The sequence below is a fragment of the Ictalurus furcatus genome, chromosome 28 (assembly GCF_023375685.1).
Source record: "Ictalurus furcatus strain D&B chromosome 28, Billie_1.0, whole genome shotgun sequence".
Classification (NCBI taxonomy): domain Eukaryota; kingdom Metazoa; phylum Chordata; class Actinopteri; order Siluriformes; family Ictaluridae; genus Ictalurus; species Ictalurus furcatus.
Genome location: NC_071282.1, coordinates 7,902,731 through 7,925,585, shown reverse-complemented (window position 1 = coordinate 7,925,585; position 22,855 = coordinate 7,902,731). Strand labels below are relative to the sequence as shown.

At 38.1% G+C, this 22,855-nt stretch overlaps 1 protein-coding gene across 2 annotated transcripts in view; it reads right to left on the bottom strand.

Annotated features, from left to right (window-relative positions):
- mvb12ba (multivesicular body subunit 12Ba) overlaps nt 1-22,121 on the bottom strand; it is a 90,115-nt gene extending 67,994 nt beyond the window's left edge. For both annotated transcript variants that reach the window (XM_053618409.1, XM_053618410.1), the window contains exons 1-3: nt 21,990-22,121; nt 9,274-9,393; nt 696-803 (exon numbers count right to left, since the gene is read on the bottom strand). In XM_053618409.1, coding sequence (XP_053474384.1) covers nt 696-803; nt 9,274-9,387 — 222 coding nt within the window. In that variant the 5' untranslated portion in view covers nt 9,388-9,393; nt 21,990-22,121. The remainder of the gene's footprint in view (nt 1-695; nt 804-9,273; nt 9,394-21,989) is intronic.
- Nucleotides 22,122-22,855: the final 734 nt, after the last annotated feature.

Here is a 22,855-nt window from a genome sequence, read left to right as displayed (position 1 = left end):
AGCCGTTACATTTAGAGGCTTCGTTTCGACGATAAAATGCGTATAAATGTGTCCCCGTTTTACGGCATGAAACCGGCTTGATTATACGTCATATCGACGGTAATCTTTGCGACTTTTCGACCGACTAATCTACATCGAATTGTTTGCTGGGTATATATTATATACGCCATGTTCTGTGAGCATTAAACTAAGAAGCTTTCACTGAACTTTGTGTTGGTGTAACCTCTTCCTGAGCTCAGACGAAAGGAAATCAGCCACTACAGGGTCCAAATCCTGGTATGGGACAAAAACTTTTTTTTTTTTTTTAAATATTTTATTTTCATTCTTTAACAATATATGGTTCTATATTAACACATTCACATTTTCATAGTCAATGAAGGATGTCTGTCAGTCACACACTGTGGGAGGGATAGATAATGAAATTGCAAATACGCATTTGAATTTGCTTTTTTTTAATTAGCATTTGAATTTAAATAAAGTCTGGAATATGCTCCCATAAACCATGCACATTGTGAGCCATCTTGCAAACCTTGGCCTATGGAAACCCTTCACTATCTAAATAAAATACTCTCAAAAGTGTTGCAAGTACACATGGTATAAAAAGAAAAAATTGTTCATATTAAATGAATACAATTCCTGATTCAAAATACTACTTTGTATAAAATTCAATCCAAGAAAAAATGTACATTACTTACATTTTCTTTGGAGAAGACCCTAGTGAAGCAAAGGTAGCGTGTCACCTTCGATTTGAACAGTCCATCTTTCCATAAGTCAGCATCCATTCCATCTGTGGTTTGTGCAATCTTTGGGAAGAAAAAAAGAATGAATGAGGAGCACCCCAGTGTGTCCTTTTGTCAGACATTTCTGCTTTCTGTTAATCAATGTTAATAGTTGGTACACAGTGATCAGCAACCCAGCTCCTGGAGACAAACTATGCAACGGAATAAGTTTGTATAGTACGCTGATACTCAAGTACATTTATCATTTGCAGCATGTAGGGCTGGGTACAAAAAATTGGTACACAAAAGACACCAACATGAACACGTCAATACTACAATATAGTATAGAGTACAATATAATATAGCGTACCAAATATTCTCACCTATTTTTGATAATCATTGTACTTTTTGCCCAAAGTATTACAATTATTTAAAAAGGAGAGTGAAAGAAAGAAGACAAAATAGGCAAATGACATCCAAGTCTGACTGGGTTCTTGATGCATGGAAAGCAAAGAGAGTGGATAAACTTGTAATAGATGACAATAGTTCTAAATGCCTTAACCTAGCAGTTGCAAAGTCAGGTAAAACAGCAAACCTGCTGAAACAACTGATAAAACAGGAGATTAATATCGGTCAAGAAAACTGCAGTGTTTTTGATCGCATGAAGAGCAGCACTGCTCTATCACAGCCAGAGATTAGAGAATCTAGGTGAAAAACACCACAGCCAAACACAAACAAATGTTTTCGATGAGGAAATGTCAACAGGTAAGTTTACTGATCAGATTCCTATCTTTTGCAAGAGAAATATAGTTCTTTTATGTTTGTCAGCACAACGCAATCACTCAGGTTTCTTGACAGCACAATGGCGGGATACTTTATGGCTGTATTATATTTGCTTTTAACTACACATACACACGATGGCTGCCGCATGTATCCTATGGTGGTTTGACTGTCAGCTTGTGCACATCCACAAAAATTAACACTATGTATGCCGGTGCTGGAATACAAACATAAAATGTGCAGTATAGTATCATGTGGCATGGTGTCTGCATTGTGTCTCAAGTTGCATGCCATGTACCATTTTAGACTGTTATTAAACACTAACAGGTTTTCCAATTATGTTTAATGTTTGAATTTTAAAACCTCTTACCTCTTCAAACCTACTGAAATTCTAAATGCCTTTATAAAAATAAAATTTTTTTAAAAAACACTTCAAGCGATCTATATATAATCTGCATAAATATGACCAAAAATAATCAGATTTTCCACATATTTATGCAGAAATATAGAAAATTCCAAAGGGTTCACAAACTTACAAGCACCACGGTATGCCTCTCCACTCTTGAAAAGCACCAGCCCCCACTGGATTAGAGGCATACGGTTGACTCACACCAAGGTCAAAGGTGTAAAATTTTGCGATGTGAAGCAAAGAAATGTGAAAGGACAATTGGCAATAAAGACAATAGACTGAATGGGAGCATGGAAGGTGAGTTTATTTAACCCCTTTCGCCCAGACACTTGCGTTCATTCCGCCGGCGGAATGGAAAACGACTTATCGGACATTTTCAATTAGTATAAACAAATGAATTATTTTATCGCCGCAGTTCTGGTATAAGATTAGTCAGGACACTGGTGGCTTTCTTTGTGTGCAGTTTCATGACTGTGTGCTTAACTCCTGGTGAGCAGGGGGATGGGAAAAGGCCAGAGTTTGAGCTCCCTGCTGGGCAAACAATTCACACCTCTCCACGAAAACAATGAGACAGAGATCAATCGGAGAGCACGACTAAATCTTTTTTGATAGTAAATACCGTATACAACTGCCACAATAAAATTATAACATTTAAACCCGAGGTCGGACTTGTATAAACCTTTACTACCTTACATTACCTACATAGACGAAAATCCAGTTCGCTTGCGGTTTTGTAAATCATGCATATTTCCATCGGTATAAAGTCCATCAGCTTTACTGAAGAAAACAAATGCAAAGTTCCATATTTAGTCACAAATGTCCTCTTCAAAATGCATTAAGTGTTTTGATATCCCACCCCTCTGGAATTTAGTAATTAGCCATAAACTGAACTGAGACACCATCTAAAAAACGCTAATCTGCTTTGGCTATGCTGAACAACCCGCCTCCTAAATTTTAATTGGGCAGTATAACTTGATTGACACCCACTTGGACCAATTGTAGATACCTCTAGCTTTCAAACAAGCCCAAACTCGACATGATTGAACACTCAGAGGCTGACAAAATCAAAAGTGTAAACAGCACAACTAAACCTTTTACGCGTGCATCCATTGGTCTTGAGTTGTGTGTCAGCGGGTACAGGCCAATCAGCAAAGCTTTACAGGCCTGTGCAGAGAAACTATCAGGAAATGGCTTCTCCGCTCTAGCGGTCTTCCTGCAAAACTTTATACAGCAGGTTTTTGCATGTTTGGCAGTCTTTTCTGATCGCTAGTTTTCTACTGGTTTTCGCTCAGCGTGCGATTTATCGGCGTCTTATAGCGGCAGCGTGCTCCCGAAATAGCCTGAACGCGTCACAGCTTCTGGAGCAGTTATTTCCGAGTGGCTCTTGTTTATTTTTTTTTTTGAGGAAGACTATGTGGATTGAGTTGAGGGGTTCTATCTACCCCCCAAAGAAGTCCGAGGAGAGGGGTCACTCGTGTGTCTATCATTTGAGCCATTCGGAGAGCAAGTGCTCATTCACCTGGGGCTCTGGCACCAGTTTATTTAACATTATAATGTTAAATAAACATTATATTTTATAAGTATGTTTCAGACTTTTTTTTGTGTGTGAAATTACACATTGTGCAACATAGTTCATGCTACTGCCATTTGTTTTCATTTTGTGCCATTTGGAGATGTTTGGTGCATTTTGGAGAGGTTATTTTGTGCCTTTTTAAAAAAAATGTTTGAAAATTTTGATATTTCTAGAAGTCTGCAATTTTTAAAGGCTTTGTTCCATTTTTATAAGCTTTGTGCCATTTAGAGAGGTTTTGTCATTTGGAGACGTTTGGTGCCATTTTGGAGAGGTTTTAACCTGTTTGGATAACCTTACACACAATTTTAGTGGTTAGAGATAACCTCCTCATATTTTGGGTGTTCATGGACAAGTACTTGGGGCATCTTTAAGACCAGGAATGGGGTTGATATCAACATTTGCTGTTAAGATAAAACATTTATGTTAAAAGTAAATATTTTTTTTATAATAAAAAAAATGAATATATTGCCCCAGGTAGGCTACGTAAAAGAAGAAATACTTGAAATAACTACTAATTCTTAAAGTCTTAAGTGTCTACTTTCATATGAAACATTAACCACTACTGTGGTGTGTGATATCACAAAACAAATCAATGCTGAACACAGGTACCCCCAAAACAGACAAAAATGCCATTTTTTGGCTACCAGTAAAAGAGGTTAAACTATATCCTTTAAGATTTCTCTTACACATGTTTATAAAAACATTATACAAATGTTTATGAATAATGTCATGTTATTGGTCGATAACAATTGCATTTCAGCAACAATTAAATTTGATTTTCACTATTTATTTGAGTGATAAACCAACTGAGATATAAAGTTGGCTTTTGTTCGGCACCATTTTATCTGAAAACTCCTGTAACGATGCATAAGCAGCAGTGATGCTCCATAACAAATGGCATTAGTTAAGATGATCGAGTTTTCGAATTGTCAAGTTATCAGGCATGGTATGTTACAGGGGACCAATTATGCAAAATTCACTTTTAAATGGTGTTTGAACATACATATGTGTTAGCAGAGTGTGAACACAACCACCCTACAATGGTAAAAATACACCCACTCCTTTTTTTTTATATTCCCAATAAATCATAAACAGTGTCTCAAAATGAGACGTTTAATTGGAACAAGTCCCACCCAGGGAAAGTAAGTAACACAAAACCTATCCCCAGCAGGATAATGATCGTTAGGTATTTACAATATCTCACAAAAGTGAGTACACCCCTCACATTTTTGTAAATATTTGATTATATCTTTTCATGTGACAACACTGAAGAAATGACACTTTGTTACAATGTAAAGTAGTGAGTGTACAGCTTGTATAACAGTGTAAATTTGCTGTCCCCTCAAAATAACTCAACACATAGCCATTAATGTCTAAACCGCTGGCAACAAAAGTGAGTACACCCCTAAGTGAAAATGTCCAAATTGGGCCCAATTAGCCATTTTCCCTCCCCGGTGTCATGTGACTTGTTAGTGTTACAAGGTCTCAGGTGTGAATGGGGAGCAGGTGTGTTAAATTTGGTGTCAGCGCTGTCACTTTGGTGTCAGCGTACTCCCTCATACTAGTCACTGGAAGTTCAACATGGCACCTCATGGCAAAGAACTCTCTGAGGATCTGAAAAAAGAATTGCTGCTCTACATAAAGATGGCCTAGGCTATAAGAAGACTGCCAAGACCCTGACACTGAGCTGCAGCACGGTGGCCAAGACCATACAGCGGTTTAACAGGACAGGTTCCACTCAGAACAGGCCTCGCCATGGTCGACCAAAGAAGTTGAGTGCACGTGCTCAGCGTCATATCCAGAGGTTGTCTTTGGGAAATAGACGTATGAGTGCTGCTAGCATTGCTGCAGAGGTTGAAGGGGTGGGGGGTCAGCCTGTCAGTGCTCAGACCATACGCCGCACACTGCATCAAATTGGTCTGAATGGCTGTCGTCCCAGAAGGAAGCCTCTTGTAAAGATGATGCACAAGAAAGCCCGCAAACAGTTTGCTGAAGACAAGCAGACTAAGGACATGGATTACTGGAATCATGTCCTGTGGTCTGATGAGACCAAGATAAACTTATTTGGTTCAGATGGTGTCAAGCGTGTGTGGCGGCAACCAGGTGAGGAGTACAAAGACAAGTGTGTCTTCCCTACAGTCAAGCATGGGGGTGGGAGTGTCATGGTCTGGGGCTGCACGAGTGCTGCCGGCACTGGGGAGCTACAGTTCATTGAGGGAACCATGAATGCCAACATGTACTGTGACATGAAGCAGAGCATGATCAGTATGCAGTATTCCAGCATGATAACGACCCCAAACACACCTCCAAGACGACCACTGCCTTGATAAAGAAGCTGAGGGTGAAGGTGATGGACTGGCCAAGCATGTCTCCAGACCTAAACCCTATTGAGCATCTGTGGGGCATCCTCAAACAGAAGCTGGAGGAGCACAAGGTCTCAAACATCCACCAGCTCCATGATGTCGTCATGGAGGAGTGGAAGAGGACTCCTGTGAAGCTCTGGTGAACGGCATGCCCAAGAGGGTTAAGGCAGTGCTGGAAAATAATGGTGGCCACACAAAATATTGACACTTTGGGCCCAATTTGTACATTTTCACTTAGGGGTGTACTCACTTTTGTTGCCAGCGGTTTAGATATTAATGGCTGTGTGTTGAGTTATTTTGAGGAGACGACAAATTTACACTGTTATACAAGCTGTACACCCACTACTTTACATTGTAGGAAAATGTGTTGTCACATTAAAAGATATAATCAAATATGTACAAAAATATGAGGAGTGTACTCACTTTTGTGAGATACTGTATGTAACGTCAGCTTGCTAGCACCGCTGGCTAACCTAACTTAATTCAGCACATGAATATCTATACAAGTCAGCTAGGTTAGCAATTTCTTTAGTTGTAAAATAAGCAACAGTTGTCATATCTCTTCTCTATCTGCTATATCACTATTGTTAACATCCGCAAGAATTACTCCCTAACAAAAAAAAAGTTTATACATCATTTATTCTTTGTTGAGGTTTACCTCATCAATGGCTTGCAACCTGTTTATCTGAGTCGATGGTTCTAACTACCATCCCGAGGTGACACCCTAGGAGTGTACTGACGGTCTTAAGATTAAACAATCTGAATGCCTATTTGTGTGGCCAGATTTTTTCTGAGCCCCTTGAATGCAAAAACTGCAGCCTCATTGACCCAAACAGTGCATTCCCCAGCTCAAGTGATTTAATGTCTGGTTCTGCAGAGGGAATGCATCCCTAGATACATGGTCAACCTCTGTAGGCATGGTATTGGATAATGTTACATATATTTGGGTAGACTTTATACATGTGTTTCTTAAAAGCAGCAGTGACAAAAACTGACTAAAACAATGATAATACTGTCTGGGTAGACATTAATGGGTTAAATGTTACTGGAAATGGGATGCCATGGATGCCGGGCCAAATGGGACAGTGTCAGTCACCAATATATATTGGGTGTGTGGTAACCAGGCATATACATTCCTTCCCAAAGGGTGGTATGCATGATGAAGTATTGTTCGACCAGGCCCACAGGTGTGGGTTCAAGTAATCACACCTATAACTAGGGATGCACCAAAATGAAAATTCTTGGCCGAAGCCGGAACCGAATATAATGAAAAACTTGGCAGAAGGCCGAATACCGAACATGTTTTTTGTGTTTTTTCCATTTATTTTGCCATTTTTTTTCACCACTGCATAAATTAAATAGTCAAAATCTAAGAAAAAATCAATTACAAAAACTACAATTTCAAAATATTTATTTAACACTGAACATTTTTTTTCATTCCAGCAGGCATAGGCTACTAACAAGGCACAATATAACTTTAAATAAATAAATTAGTAAAATAAAAATATTTTGATGTGGTCATCTTTGAGCCCCCCCTTGAATAGCCTATGTTAGGCCTATAACTGACTGCTGAAAGAATGGAACACTCTGTAGCCTACAACAAAAAAGTGCATTAAAAAGTGCATTGACAAGAGTGCAAAAAATGGTTCTATTCGGTTCTATACGGCTGATTATATTCATGATATATACCGCTTGCGTCCCTGTACACCTCGCGGAGTATTATAGTAGATATAGGATAGTTAGATACGTTGTTAATGTTATGTTCCTTGATAGATTTAGTTAGTTTAAGCTATAGATCAGTTCATTTAGTCCCCGCTGGTTTTTCCGCTCCAAGTCCATAGTACTAGTTCATATTTCTTGTTTTGTGTTTTGACCCTGTTTTCTGTGATCGCAACTTTGATTCCTGCTTTGCCCCGTTTATGCCTGTTTGCCGATCACCCGACCCTTCGCCTGTTTTAACTACTTTTTTGGATTACGATTTGGATTTGTCTGCCTGCCCTTAAATAAATACGTCTTTACCTGCACCTGCTCCCGTACTCTACTTCCTTACGTCTCGCGACGTGACAGAATACTCCGCGAGGTGTACAGGGTATATATCCAGTGGTATATATCCCGAATGTAATCAGCGCTAAGCGCTGGCAGCTGAAAACAAAAAAGCCACCCCCCCGAACAACAACCAATGACAAAACAAGGAGGAGACAGAATAGAAACAAAACAAACGCACATGTCCACAGTAAACAATGTCATGGTTGTCAACATCCGAAGAGCATGCGCTCACTGAGCACTCGTGCACGTAGCTTGTGCATGCGAGCGCCCCCTCATCTCGCCGCGCTCGCTGCCAGAAGGGGAGATCGTGACATTCGCGCGTCTCACTCTGGTTGCTGGACTATTTGGTCGCGTCATCAAACTCGTCATTGTTCGGTCAAATTTATTCTGCCTTTTCACTTATTAATTTTGGCAACCGAAATTATAATTTTGGTTGCCGAATATTCGGTGCATCCCTACCTATAACCATTACAAGTTACAGTTGTTGGGCTCATCACTTGATATTCCCCAGGATCAGCGGCACGTTTAGCCTCAAGACAAAATCTTTAGGGGTCTCGTTCCATTTTGGGGGATAGCAGGCAATACAAATGAGAAACAAACTGGCATATGAGCAGGAACTATTCATCAACCAGACTACTGATTTTGACAAATTTAAATCTCATTTGTAAAGTCATGACTTTACAAAATAGGATGGCACTTAACATCCTCTTAGCTGATCTTATGAGGTCTTATGTAGTCCATGCCTCTTCAGGTCAAATCTGTTTTGGCAGTACAAGTGGGACCTACAAAATATTAGTTAAGTGGTTTTAATGTAATGGCTGATTGGTCGATAGATCGATAGAAACCACTGTTAATCAGTCCATACAGGATTTTTTGGAGTTTTTTGAGATTATTGCAGCCAAAAATGCTTGATTTTGCTACAGTTTTTTTTCAAAATTTGCAATGCACCTTTTGTGCTTTTTTTTTTTTTTTTATGAACAACTACTTGAATTAGCAAAATTGCAACTGCATGAAATTGTTTTGCATGCCCTTCACTGTGAAATTTGTTAGTAAATGAGACCTTTTAGCTGTACTCATGTTCGATGCATATGAATTGAAGAAGGCTTTGGTTGAATGCACATTGTGATGATATCACACAATGCGTCTTGGCCCAAATCTGCAGTAATTTTGGAAAAATTGCAAGCTCCTCCGAATATTGTGGAGTTTTCTTGATTTTGCATTCATTTCTGCGATTGCAAATTCCTGGAGGGGCTGATTAATTAGCAATAAAATATTAATTACAAAGCAATGTCTGTACTGATTACTTTTTCCTAAGAAAGCAGTATTGCTGAATTATTAGGAATGCTTAATTGTCTGGAAAATACTGTATGCTAGGACACTTACCACATCGTAGCCAGTGGGTGCTCTGTTTCTTGAGGCCACAACACCTACACCAGTGATGGGATCCATAAGCATCTCTGTTAGGGCATCTGACAAATCACGTACCTCAGGCATCATGAAACTCTAAGCACATACAAAGACAAAAGTAAACATTCAATGCATGCTCCCACCCTCAAATTTTACTTATAAAATACAGGAGGTTTTCTTTTTTAATTTTTGTTTTAATAGAGTTTTAAACTGCGAATAAAATCCTAAGTCTGAGACTTTCAATGTTTAAATTCTGTTGGTCCCCGTATTGGTTTAACTGTTGCCTTGGCCCATGTAATATGCTCGACAGCATGTTTCCACTGAACAGTGTAGTACATCATGGTTACTAATCCACAAATAGAACTATCTGTACCCTGTTTCCATTTTTTCTATCATGCCTACATACATTTTTCTGTTCTACAAAAAGTAGAACTTAATGCAAACAGCACTGACGAGAATGCCTCCAACGCAAACAAGTCTGGTCCGTAATGTTACCAATTTGCATTCCTCAAAAATCCTTAAAATAGAAGACAAAGTAGAAAGTTGAAGGAACTTATTTCAGACATTTTACATTGATGTGGCCATGACCCTGTTTTGGTCAATTCCAACATCTAATCAGTACATCTGCTAGTTACAAAAATAATTACATATAAAATCATACAAACATTCAACTACTGGTTCTTGAAATATCGCACTAAACAGAATCTCTGACAGACAGACAACACGAAAACATAATGCTGCCACAAACTAGGCACAGAGCGTATTTTACACTTTAATTTTACATAAAATTTGTTTACCACATATTTGAAATATACTAGGGTGTGGTCCAAAGAAGTCATACTCTGTCTCTCATCACCAGCAACAGCTCTACTGTAATATGGTCTGTGACATACCACTCTCACCCCCACTATTTTGCTCTCTTTCACCTCCACTATCTCTTTCTAATACATTAGTCAGTATAAATCTTACATCTGCCAGTTGGGCTCTTGCATCTGACAATACCTCTTAAATATGTTTATCATTTCCTCTTTATCTGCATTGTTGACTACCACTGCAATTTAACAAAATTAATATTTACTTCTAATTATTAGAGATGGCACCGATCTGATATCAGCACACAGGGCTGTACACTTTTTTGAGTAGGCCTGGTGCTATCAGGCTAAAGAATTGAGTAGCACATACAAACATTTTGTAGCACACAAGGGGGTACATATTATTCAAACAAACTGCCCATATAAATATTTTGGCTCATACATTCATAGCTGAGAATTTAGAAACTACTAATGAAACAAATTTTAAAAGCGTTGAAAAAAAGCATCTATGTAAACTCCTCAAATGGAATAGAGTAAATCAACTGAGGCCAATCCGAATAAAAGTTCTATCAGATTTAAGGAGGAGGGTTAATGTCCGCTTTAATAATCGATCAACTAGACAAGTACCTTTGTGTCAGATTAAGTTTGTTATTGAAACCAATGTGTGAATTCTGCACATCTGAGTCAGTGATATTAATCTACTTAAAATAATTGTGAACATTTTTTAAAAGGTTAGATTGGAGGCACATCAACATTTTAAGGCAGACGAGGGACAGGAATTTACCACAATAAAAGTTGGCTCAGCATTTGAAATGCATCAGATATTCAACAGGGGCATACACTCTAAAAAATAAGCTGTAAAAAAACCCAACTTTATTTCTTGGGCAGTTATTCCCAGACAGTGGCTTTTAATATTGGTAACAACAGATGACTAAGTGCTTTTTTTTTTTTACAGAGGAATAATGTAAGCATGAATGTCTGGCAGATACTAAATGCCAAGTAATTTTGGTTACAAACTCAGTCAGCTTAAAAATCACACTTGGAAGAGTTTTTTGCTAAGACGGAAGCCAACTCTACTGTAATGTGGGCTTTAACATACCACTCTCTGCTTGCTTACGCGCTTTCACCCCCACTATCTTAATAATATTAATGAAAATTGTCTGGTTTAAAATAAATGCAAACAGTTCAAAGGGCAACTAAAATTGGGATTAATTCATTAGGACTGGTGAAAATCTTTGCATGTAAACTAGAGCTCCAAGAACTAATCGATAAAATCGATAATAATCGATTATGAAATCGTTGTCAACGAATCTTATTATCGATTAGTTGGTCTGTGCGTGGCAATTTACTCACTACGTTACTTCTGTTCTGAAAACACGCATCGGAGAGTAAATAGTAAAGTTGTGTCCCAAATGACGTACTATACACTTACACTATGCGCTGTATACTCTACCATCTAGTGTATGAATTTTAGAAAGGTAATATTATAGTTATATATACATATATACAATAGTTGTGTAAAGTTTTATTATGCAGTTTATATTTGTAACACTCAGTTTGTAGATTTAATTTAAAATAAATGAAAAACAAAAGGAATGGTACTGAAAGGTGGGGGGGGGGGGGGTTGGGGTGTAGGTAATCAACCAACTAATCGATTATGAAAATAATCATTAGTTGCAACCCTACTTTCAACTGCCAATACATCATTGCGTTACAGGCTGCAGTGAGGACACACACTTTTTATTATTTTTTTTCCTCTCTCTCAGATGTGCCAAAGACAAAGCTGACACAAACACACTGCCCCCTCAAACTTGAACCACCAGCTGAGAGTTGTATTTATTTATTTATTTTTGTGTAAACTATGGCCACACAAGCGCTCAAGGGTGAAATAAACAACAGGAGTCCGTCTCCCGAGTCCTGCTTCACACACACACACACACACACACACACACACACACAGTTCTCCAGTGACCAATGATTAGCTAAATTGCAGATGGATGGATAGATGGATCTTTCATTAGTTATGTTTAATTAACATTAGGGCTGCAACCAATGATTGTTTTCATAATCGATTAGTTGGTCGACTATTGATGATTGATTTATTTATTTCCAATTAATCGATCAATCAGATGGGGGGTGGGATGGGGGGTAAACTTTCAGTATAATTTTTTTCATTTATTTAAAATAAAATCCACAAACTGAATGTAACAAATTTAAACTTCAGACTAAAATTTTACACAACTGTTTCTCCAATTATATAAGACTGAAAAGAACCCAATATACACACACACCAGAATATATATTATTCATTTAGGACTGTAGTTTAAGTCTGTGCTTTTTGTGCATCCATAAAAAATTATTGAAAAACACTTACATATATATATATATATATATAAAATATATAAATACTCATGTGTGTTTGTGTCTATATATATATATATATATATATGGGATGTCACAATACCAAAAATCTAGTAGTCGGTACCGATACCACCAAAAGTACACGATACCAAAGTCGGTGTGGTAAAAAAAAAAAAATTTTTTTAAATGATAAAAAATGTTAAATAAAGTTAAAAAGCAATTTTAATTTTAAAGAGGAAGCCTCGTCTTCCTCTGGCTAATACTGCCAAAAAGAGAGAGGGGGCATAATTTAGTTATCAAACACTGTCTGACAATGACTAATAAAACAGTGCTAAGTGCTAATAACAAGTGCTAAGGTGCACTCCTAAACGTGCACACGCACCCCTTATACTCTGAATGCAAGCATTAGTTTAAATTCACTGATATGGTGGCAGGGCAAAAAGATTTACTAAAAGCATTAACATTTGAATAATTATTAGTGAAAATAGGCTTCGATATACTTCGATACCAAGTCGGTACCAAGATTCTTAAAACGTGACGGTACTTGTTTTTCTGCAGTAGCCTAGGTACGTTGGTGATGAAGGTACCGGGGTTGCAGTTCTTCCGGAACTGAAGGGGGCAGAAAATACGCGCAAGTGTTTTAATCGGTCCACAAGTGGTAAAGAAGAAGAAGAACGCCTACAAGCACACAGGAAAAACTACAGAAGATAGTGACAATTTTAGCTCTGCCCCGACTCGTTGAGAGGCAGAGAGAGAAAAGCTTGTTGAGAGGAAAGGTAGCATCTGTTGCCCGTGTGCAACCGATGCTATCGTTCATTTCAAACAAAGTGAGGAAACACCTGGAATTTGGTGAAACACAGGCCCTATATTACGTTTGCTTGAGGCAGCTGGCATTGTGGCCGTGAAACCCGCTAACGTTATGCTCCATGTAATGTTTGCGATAGTCAGTTAACGATGCTAACGCACTGCAATGTTATAAACTACCTCCTAATGGGCCACCATGCATCACCATTCAGCCCATGACCTGTCAGCAAAATGTACCCTAATGTCACTAATAATTATTGAAATGTTAATGCTTTTAATAAATCTTTTTGGCCTGCCACCATATCAGCGAATTTAAACTAATGCTTGCATTCAGGGTATAAGGGGGTGTGTGCGTGTGTGCGTGCGTGCGCACTTAGGAGTGCACCTTAGCACTTGTAGCCTTCACTGTTTTATTAGTCATTGTCAGACAGTGTTTGATAACTAAAATATATATGCTCTTTTTGCCAGTATTAGCCAGAGGATGTCCACCAGGAGTTTAAATTTTTTTATTTAAACCGCACCGTGGTATTGACTTTGGTATCGAGTATCATGTACTTTTGGTGGTATCGGTACCGAGTACTACATTTTTGGTATCATGACATCCCTAGTACACTGTGCCGCACGCAGACCAACTTTCGATTTTCATAATCGATTATTATCGATTAGTTGTTGCAGCTCCAGTTGAAACACCAACCTTAGATGAATTACTTACCAACAAACCATCTCTAACATCAGGGCATGCATGTTACGACATCCAGAATGTAGAAAAAAAAAAAAATTTGATTTTGCAATTCACTGAACAGAGCAATCCAGCAAATTTCCCCATTGATGAAAAACAAAGCTCTACAATCTGATCTCACGTTTTGTGTGAAATCATGCAAGCCGATTTATCATAAGTGCCAAATTTCAACATGGTTTTAATAATTATTGAGATTGAGACACCACAATTATGAAGACAATTAAAAACTCCTAGGATTACTTTGCAAAAGTGGGTTTAGCATATTATGCAAATTATAACAAACTTAAGTGGGTACAGAAAAATGCTAAAGTTTGCGCAAAAGAATCAACCTAAAATGAATTTTCACTGTACGCCTAATTTTCAAGAGATATGCATGTTTGTGTGTGAACAAACACAACTAGTTCCCCAGTGGCTAATTTGAGTGATACTGCTTTAGATAGTAGTGGGTCCCTACATGAACCTACCATTCAGCTTGAGTGAAGATAGCTGAATGTCAAATGCATGCTGAAATGGGTTTTTTTTTTTTTTTTTTTTAAGTAATTACGTTATCAAAAATCTACTTACAGAATAGCACGTATGTACACCATACGAATTTTCAGTTCTATCAGATTTACAGTTCCTAAGAAAGTGTTAGCTGAACTCCACCCCTATGCATGACCATGCCCCAAACTATGCATATTACCTCAGTATCTTGTAATGTACTTGGTGCTGAAGTTTCGTGTGAGTTCATGAAAGCAATCCTTAATTACAGCTGTTTGATTAAATTAGCCTCTGCCTCATTAGAATTGATTGGCACGAGGCAGCCATATTCTTTAGAAATGCCAAGGTGTTTTTGATAATTATTGTATTATAATAATTACAATAATTATAATTATTCATATGCTCCTGAGTAGTTTGTCACCAAATTTGTGGTTCATGAGATACGGACCAAAAAATTAAAACCTTGCACTATAGCACCACCATTAGGCTGACAAGGCAAATCTAACTTGCCCGAGTAGCAGGAGGGAGTACTACCTGTTGACCAAGTTTAATGTCTCTGCGTGGTCTGCATGATCCATTTTAAGGCATAACAATAACAACAAAGCTGCAAGCAGCATTTTGGGGGGAAAAGGACCCAGACTCAGTGAGCTGCACATTCACAGATACAGTTGTTACCTAAGCAATCACAGGAAAGCAGAGACATAACTTTAGGCAAAGGGATTCAAGAATGATTTGTAGTTCCATACATATGCCAGTCCGTTATTTGAGAATGGTTTTGAATATCAGAGTTCCTTTGATAAATTTTTTTTTTTTTTTTTTTTTTAGACGAGTCTCAGGATGATGTAAGCCAAATTTGGTGAAGATTGGACAAAATTGGGAGGAATGGCAAAAATGGCAGTTAGATGTAAGCATTTTTAGTAGAGATGCACCGATGTATCTGCCAATAATCGGTATCGGCCGATAAAGGTGTAAGGCTGGTGACAAGATATCTGAACCTAGAGAGAACTACTCTCTGAGAACAAACCTCTCCCTTGCAGAATTAATACCTCCATCTGAAATAGCACATCAGGCTCAGTGGAGACTAGGAAATATCTGAACCGGGAGAGAACTACTCTCTGAGGACGGGAACGAACACTCGACCTCTCTCTCGCAGAATTAGCATCTCCATTTGAATTAACACATCATGCTGAGTAGAGACTAGGAAATCGTCACTAAACTGTTTCTTCCTTCCTCTCCTCACACCCTTCTCTCTCTCTCTGTGTCAAGATCACCCTAAACACACCCAAAGTCTATATACATTACATAACATGTTTTAATGCGAATAAGATGTCACCTATACATGTTTACTGTATTATACAAAAGCTCTCAGTGTGACTGGAAAATACGGTCTCATTCCCTCAATAGCGGTTTAAATAAAATGTTACATGCCGTTAAAGGCATACCCTCCCAGGGTCCCTCACTCAAATTACCTCCTGTATGTAAATAAGGTACATCCTTCCACAACCATCAAATTATAATCACAAACAACACCATTTGGTGGACCCACAGAACATCTGGATATTTAGGGGAGAGCTGGCCAAAGATTCGGGGAGTCTGTAGACAGATCTCCCACACGATCACTGTGTGTAGATTTTCCTCTACCAGGTATGTAAGTGTTGTCTCTCTTAGGTTGTATTATGTTTTGGATTAGATTGTAATGTAATGTTGAATGTAATTCTTTCTTATTATTATCAATAGTTGTATTGGATTTGGATGTTTTCATACCTGGTTAATAAATTATTAGACTTGAATATATTCTGATTTATTCTGAAATTATTGTCTCTAGTAGATTATGCTAAGTCCTTGTTACAGCAAATCTGCGACCAGGTTAGTACAGGCTAACAATCTGGCATTAAGTTAAGTGTACTTAGAGTGTACAGGCTCGATAGGAAATTTCCGTTTAGGTCAACATAAAGTTGATCGACCTAGTCTAAACAGGATGATGTCTAAACCTCTGATTACTGTAATATTCTTCTAGCTAATGTGTACATAGGAAACTATGGCATGGTTATATAAAGCTAATTTTACTCAGATATTATTGGTCTATCTTCGTAGATTTTAGTGGTCATGACCTCTGGCTAGAAATAATGTTACCGTAAGTAAGTGTTACTAACTAAGGGAACTAAGAGACCAGGTTAATGACTTGGCTCTAGTTAAGTGTACTTAGTGTGTGCAGGCTCGATATGAAATACCTGTTTAGGACAACATACAGTTGATCGACCAAGTCTAAATAGGGGGAAGTCTAAACCTCTGGTTGTTGTAATCTTTCTCTCGTTAAGGTTCACATAGGAAAACTATGGCATGATTATATAAAGCTAATTTTACTTAGATATTATTGGTCTATCTCTGTAGATTTTAGTGGTCATGACTTCTAACTAGAGATAACGTTACTATAACCAAGTGTTACTAACTAAGGGGACCAAATAAAGTACTATTTTGGAAAGGGTAAGCATGGGGCGGTCGTCTAAATAATATTAGTCCATTACCTCTGGCTGATGACCAAGACTGGCGAGTTTGTGACAATGAGATCCTCGTACATGACCGGCGCAAGACTCGACATGGAATCCGAATGTACGAGCACAGTATAAAGTATAGAATAAATTAGAATTAATCCAGTATATAAGATCAAAAGTATCAAAATACAAATAACTAAGAAATAAATACAACATTGAGGTTTTTACAACTGGAGTCAGATTTAATTTCTGAGAGAGTCATGCAGAATTGGAATGACAAATTTAAATGTATTCACATCACTTCAAAAAGACAGGAACATGTGGGAATCCTTCTACCATGTCATTGGATACTGTCGTTGGACCAGTGAGTGGACCCCTACAAAGGCAAATTTTCCCACTATCACCCATTGACTGATAGTATAAAAACATCAGATGATCAGGGTCGATTATGTCCTGTCAATCAAAAGAGGGCGAGAAAACACATCGATTTCATGCTGTGTGTAAAGATGATGTCTCGTGTGGAGTGACGACGAAACGACAGTTTGTAATCTCTACACTGCTAAAATTTTAAACCGGACGCTGCAGCAGTGAAGCGGGAGTTCTGGCGTTGAATCTAAAAAATTTTTTAGCCGCGCTGCTCGCGCTGAATTAAAGCGCCAGTACACCGTTGAAAGATTTAGATGAAGATGAGTGGACGAAAAAGTATATATATATATATATATATATATATATATATATATATATATATATATATATATATATATATATATATATTGCACAGAAAAATATATTTGTAGAGTCGTATATTTCATATCCGGTTAATGTTAATATATAAAAAAAAAGTTTATTGGTATACAGTGCATCTGCAAAGTATTCACAGTGCTTCACTTTTTCCACATTTTGTTATGTTACAGCCTTATTCCAAAATGGATTAAATTCATTATTTTCCTCAAAATTCTACAAACAATACCCCATAATGACAACGTGAAAGAAGTTTTTTGAAATCTTTGCAAATTTATTAAAAATAAAAAACAACAAAAAAAGCACATGTACATAAGTATTCACAGCCTTTGTCATGACACTCAAAATTGAGCTCAGGTGCATCCTGTTTCCACTGATCAACCTTGAGATGTTTCTACAACTTGACTGGAGTCCACCTGTGGTAAATTCAGTTGATTGGACAGGATTGTATTGAGGCACAGATCTGGGAAAGGGTACAGAAACATTTCTGCAGCATTGAAGGTCCCATTGAGCACAGTGGCCTCCATCATCCGTAAATGGAAGAAGTTTGGAACCAGCAGGACTCTTCCTAGAGTTGGCCGCCTGGCCAAACTGAGCGATCGGGGGAGAAGGGCCTTAATCAGGGAGGTAACCAAAAACCCGATGGTCACTCTGACAGAGCTCCAGCGTGTTTCTGTGGAGAGAGGAGAACCTTCCAGAAGAACAACCATCTCTGCAGCACTCCACCAATCAGGCCTGTATGGTAGAGTGGCCAGACGGAAGCCACTCCTCAGTAAAAGGCACATGACAGCCCACCTGGAGTTTGCCAAAAGGCACCTGAAGGACTCTCAGACCATGAGAAACAAAATTATCTGGTCTGATGAAACAAAGATTGAACTCTTTGGCCTGAATGGCAAGCGTCATGTCTGGTGGAAACCAGGCACCATTCATCACCTGGCCGATACAATCCCTACAGTGAAGCATGGTAGTGGAAGCATCAAGCTTGTAGCATTATACTCATAAAGACTTGAGTCTGTAATTGGTGCCAAAGGTGCTTCAACAAAGTATTGAGCAAAGGCGGTGAATACTTATGTACATGTGCTTTTTTTGTTTTTTTATTTTTAATAAATTTGCAAAGATTTCAAACAAACTTCTTTCATGTTGTCATTATGGGGTACTGTTTGTAGAATTTTGAGGAAAATAATGAATTTAATGGCATTTGCATGTTCTCCCCGTGCTGGGGGGGTTTCCTCCGGGTACTCCGGTTTCCTCCTCCAGTCCAAAGACATGCATGGTAGACTGATTGGCGTGTCTAAAGTGTCCGTAGTGTATGAATGTGTGTGAGATTGTGTGCCCTGAGATGGACTGGCACCCTGTCCAGGGTGTACCCCGCCTTGTGCCCGATGCTCCCTGGTATAGGCTCCAGGTTCCCCGTGACCCTGAAAAGGAGTAAGTGGTAGAAGATGGATGGATAATGAATTTAATCCATTTTGGAATAAAGCTGTAACATAACAAAATTTGGAAAAAGTGAAGCGCTGTGAATACTTTCTGGATGCACTGTGTATGTATGTATGTATGTATGTATGTATGTATGTGTGTGTATTTATATATATTTATTATATTACCAGTTTGATGTTCAGTGATGAAGTATGCTTTTGTTTGTGGTGAGTGAATGCAAGACTAACAGGAGGTTTATTAGAATTCAGTCAATGTTAATATGAATTAATGATATTCAATAAGTTAAGAAATCTTTAAATTCTGAAGATTAAATTATGTGTTAATGTTAATTTGAGTAATGTTTTTTTCTCTTTAAGAGACCAGTGATTGTGAAACAACTTGTTGAAATGGAGAGAATAAAGTTTCCATTTGCATTTCTTTCAGAATTGTGGAATTAATTATTATTAATTTAAAAGAAGGCATAAAAGGCAGAACTATCGGTAACGGCCGATATCACTGAGTAAACTTGGTCATCAGTATCAGCTGAAAAATGTAGTATCGGTGCATCTCTAAGTTTTGGCATGTTATTGTATCTTTTGACCAGTAATTGGCACATCACGTGATTTGTTGCATAGCCTCAGGGCATGGTCCTGAAGATGCCTACAAATACACAGTGGTGCTTGAAAGTGAACCGTTCAGAATTTTCTAGATTTCTGCATAAATATGACCTAAAACAACATCAGATTTTAAGTCCTAAAAGTAGATAAAGAGAACCCAATTTTAAAAATGAGCCAAAAAAAATATTATACTTGGTCACTTATTTATTGATAAATGATCCAATATTACATATTTGTGAGTGGCAAAAGTATGTGAACCTTTGCTTTCAGTAGCTGGCGTGACCTCCTTGTGCAGCAATAACTGAAACTAAACGTTTCCAGTAACTGTTGTTCAGTCCTGCATATCAACTTGGAGGAATTTTAGCCCATTCCTCAGTACAGAACAGCTTCAACTCTGGAAGGTACATCAACTCGTTCACAAACATCGATTGGTTCACGAACGAAACACTACTACTTTCCATAGTCGCTTCAATGCCTCACATACACTTCAATGACTACGTTTACATGGACAGCAGTAATCTAATTATTGACCTTAATCTGATTAAGATAATAATGTGATTAAGGTGTTTACATGAGTCACTTTTAGAATACTCCTGTCACGTTCCCGTTTTACATGTTATAGAACACAATTAGATTAACAGCCCGCGTCATTACGTCACCGCTCCACGCCATCCGACGTCCCTCCAGAATTTCACGTGTCAACATACAGTTCGTCTTCGTTATGGTACTGTATACAGTTTTGGGTGTTTTTATTTAATTTTTTTTTTTACGAACGCTTTAAGTGCAGTTAATTATTTGTCATTCTATACGTGCTAAAAGACAACTGATTGAAGCCGTGGCCTGCGTCCCAAACAGTGTACTTACCGTCTATATAGTAGCCGAGACACATGTATTTTTCCTCAGTACAGGCCTATAGTAGGCAAGTATGCGGTTTGGGACGCAGCCGAACTCTCTTGTTCGCCGTCAAACGTAAAACTGCCATGTGTGATCGTGTCCTGTTGCAAAATGCGGTGAAAACTCACACACGACGTTCATAATGTGATTAAGGTGTTTACATGTCTGTAATACTCGTCCATAATGCGACTAAAACAGGAGTACTCCACCTGTCTTAATTCGATTAGTGCTTACTTCGAGTATGACCTTAATTAGATTAAGGTAATTAAAAATTGCTGTTTACATAGTAGTTTCTTAATCAAAGTATGGTCTTAATCGGGTTAAGAGTGGATTATTGTTGTCCATGTAAATGCAGGTAGTGTTTGACAGCGAAACCAAGAAAGGGATAAACTGTTAAGGTGCCATCATCCTCCATGACAGCTTGTTTGCCAAGTAGCTTTTACATAGCCCAAATAATCGTTACAGCACGTGTGACAACTGATATTTGCATTATATTATTATATGTATAATGTCTATTTAAAGTTGTCCATTGATATTAAAAATGTCGTAATTGTATACGGAATACTGTTCTCTTACATTAGATAACGCAAACATGCAACTGAATTTCATCCAAACTCGATTTCAACTCAAAGTACACCCGTATAAGCAATTTCAAGCTCTTACATATGCGAAGGTGTAAAAAGTTCAACTCTCAACTGCCTTAGGATTTCGTAAGTGTATCATTTCAAACAAGTAATCACTATTCACCCGACAGCGATGTCGGGCGAGGGTTGAATGAAAATTAATGCGACAATGAACATTTACGGAATTAAGTCAACCTATTAACCCTCGAGTTAATCTAGCTTTTAACAATAGGGTGAGTTCTTATACTGCTAGGCATTAACTACAGCTAGCATGCTGAAAGGGCTGGCAAGAGGCTATATTGTACGTTATGCTAAGCCTTGGTTTTTATTCTACCAGCTATGTAATACAATCCACAAAACCCAAAGCCCGCATTTCCTCGCCAAAAAGCTGTGAAAACTAATTTTATAAGGTTGTCCTTGTCAACAACTTAGCTAGCTATATGGTGTTAATTACAGCTATTATAATAAAAATAAAATGTACACAGCTCTTTCAAAACTATTGTTATGTATTTATTTATGCCTACATTAAAATGTTACTCTGGGTAACGTGTCCTTTCTTTTCTACGCAGTCTTCCATAACTACAGCGCACAGTAGCTAGAGTCGCTGAAAGCCTCGGCTGAGCGTGAGGCCTAAGCGGAGATAAGCGGTACAAAACACAGGAGTTCAAATAAGGTAGCCGCAGAGTAACTAGCTGTTACTATGCATGTCTTACCCAGCTATGGTCAGTCTGTGTTTATATGTCGTTTTCCACAGTTAAATCCACTATATCCTCGTCTTCCTTACTTCTTCCTTTTTTCATGCCGTTATCTTGTTCTTCTTCTTCCGAAGCGTTTTGGATAATAGTTGTGCATATCGCCACCTATCAGTTACGAAAAATCGCGTGCTGCCAACAGTCTATACAGAGCTAACTTGGAAAATACTACTACTACTACTACTACTACTACTACTACTAATATTAATAATAATAATAATAAAACCCTTTCTTCACTGTACTTTTATACTATATATGATGACACGTTCCACTGTATCTTCTACTCCATATGTATCACATAGACCAGTGGTTTTCAAAGACCAGGGGGCCCCAGGGGCCTCAACAATTTGGTGTGCCCATCCCTCCCACTAGTATGTTTTCTCCTTCTCACTCTCAGACAACCACACACACAATCAATTCCTAATGTAATGTAAAGATGTAATATGTAATTATTAATAAAAAGGGGGATATATTCAGAAGTCTGTATTTTTAATGTGTTTTAAAGACATCTTGCAAAAGGGGGGCCTCGGTCAAATGTTAATGCCATTTGGGGGACCTTGCCCTGGAAAAGTTTGGGAACCTCTGACATAGACCATCTGTGAGTTCATGTATCAGTTCAATTCAATTCAATTCAATTTTATTTGTATAGCGCTTTTTACAATAGACATTGTCTCAAAGCAGCTTTACAGAAATATCAACATGGTATACAGATATTAAAGGTGCGAATTTATCCCAACTGAGCAAGCCACTGAGTGGCGACGGTGGCAAGGAAAAACTCCCTAAGATGTTTTAAGAGGAAGAAACCTTGAGAGGAACCCGACTCAGAA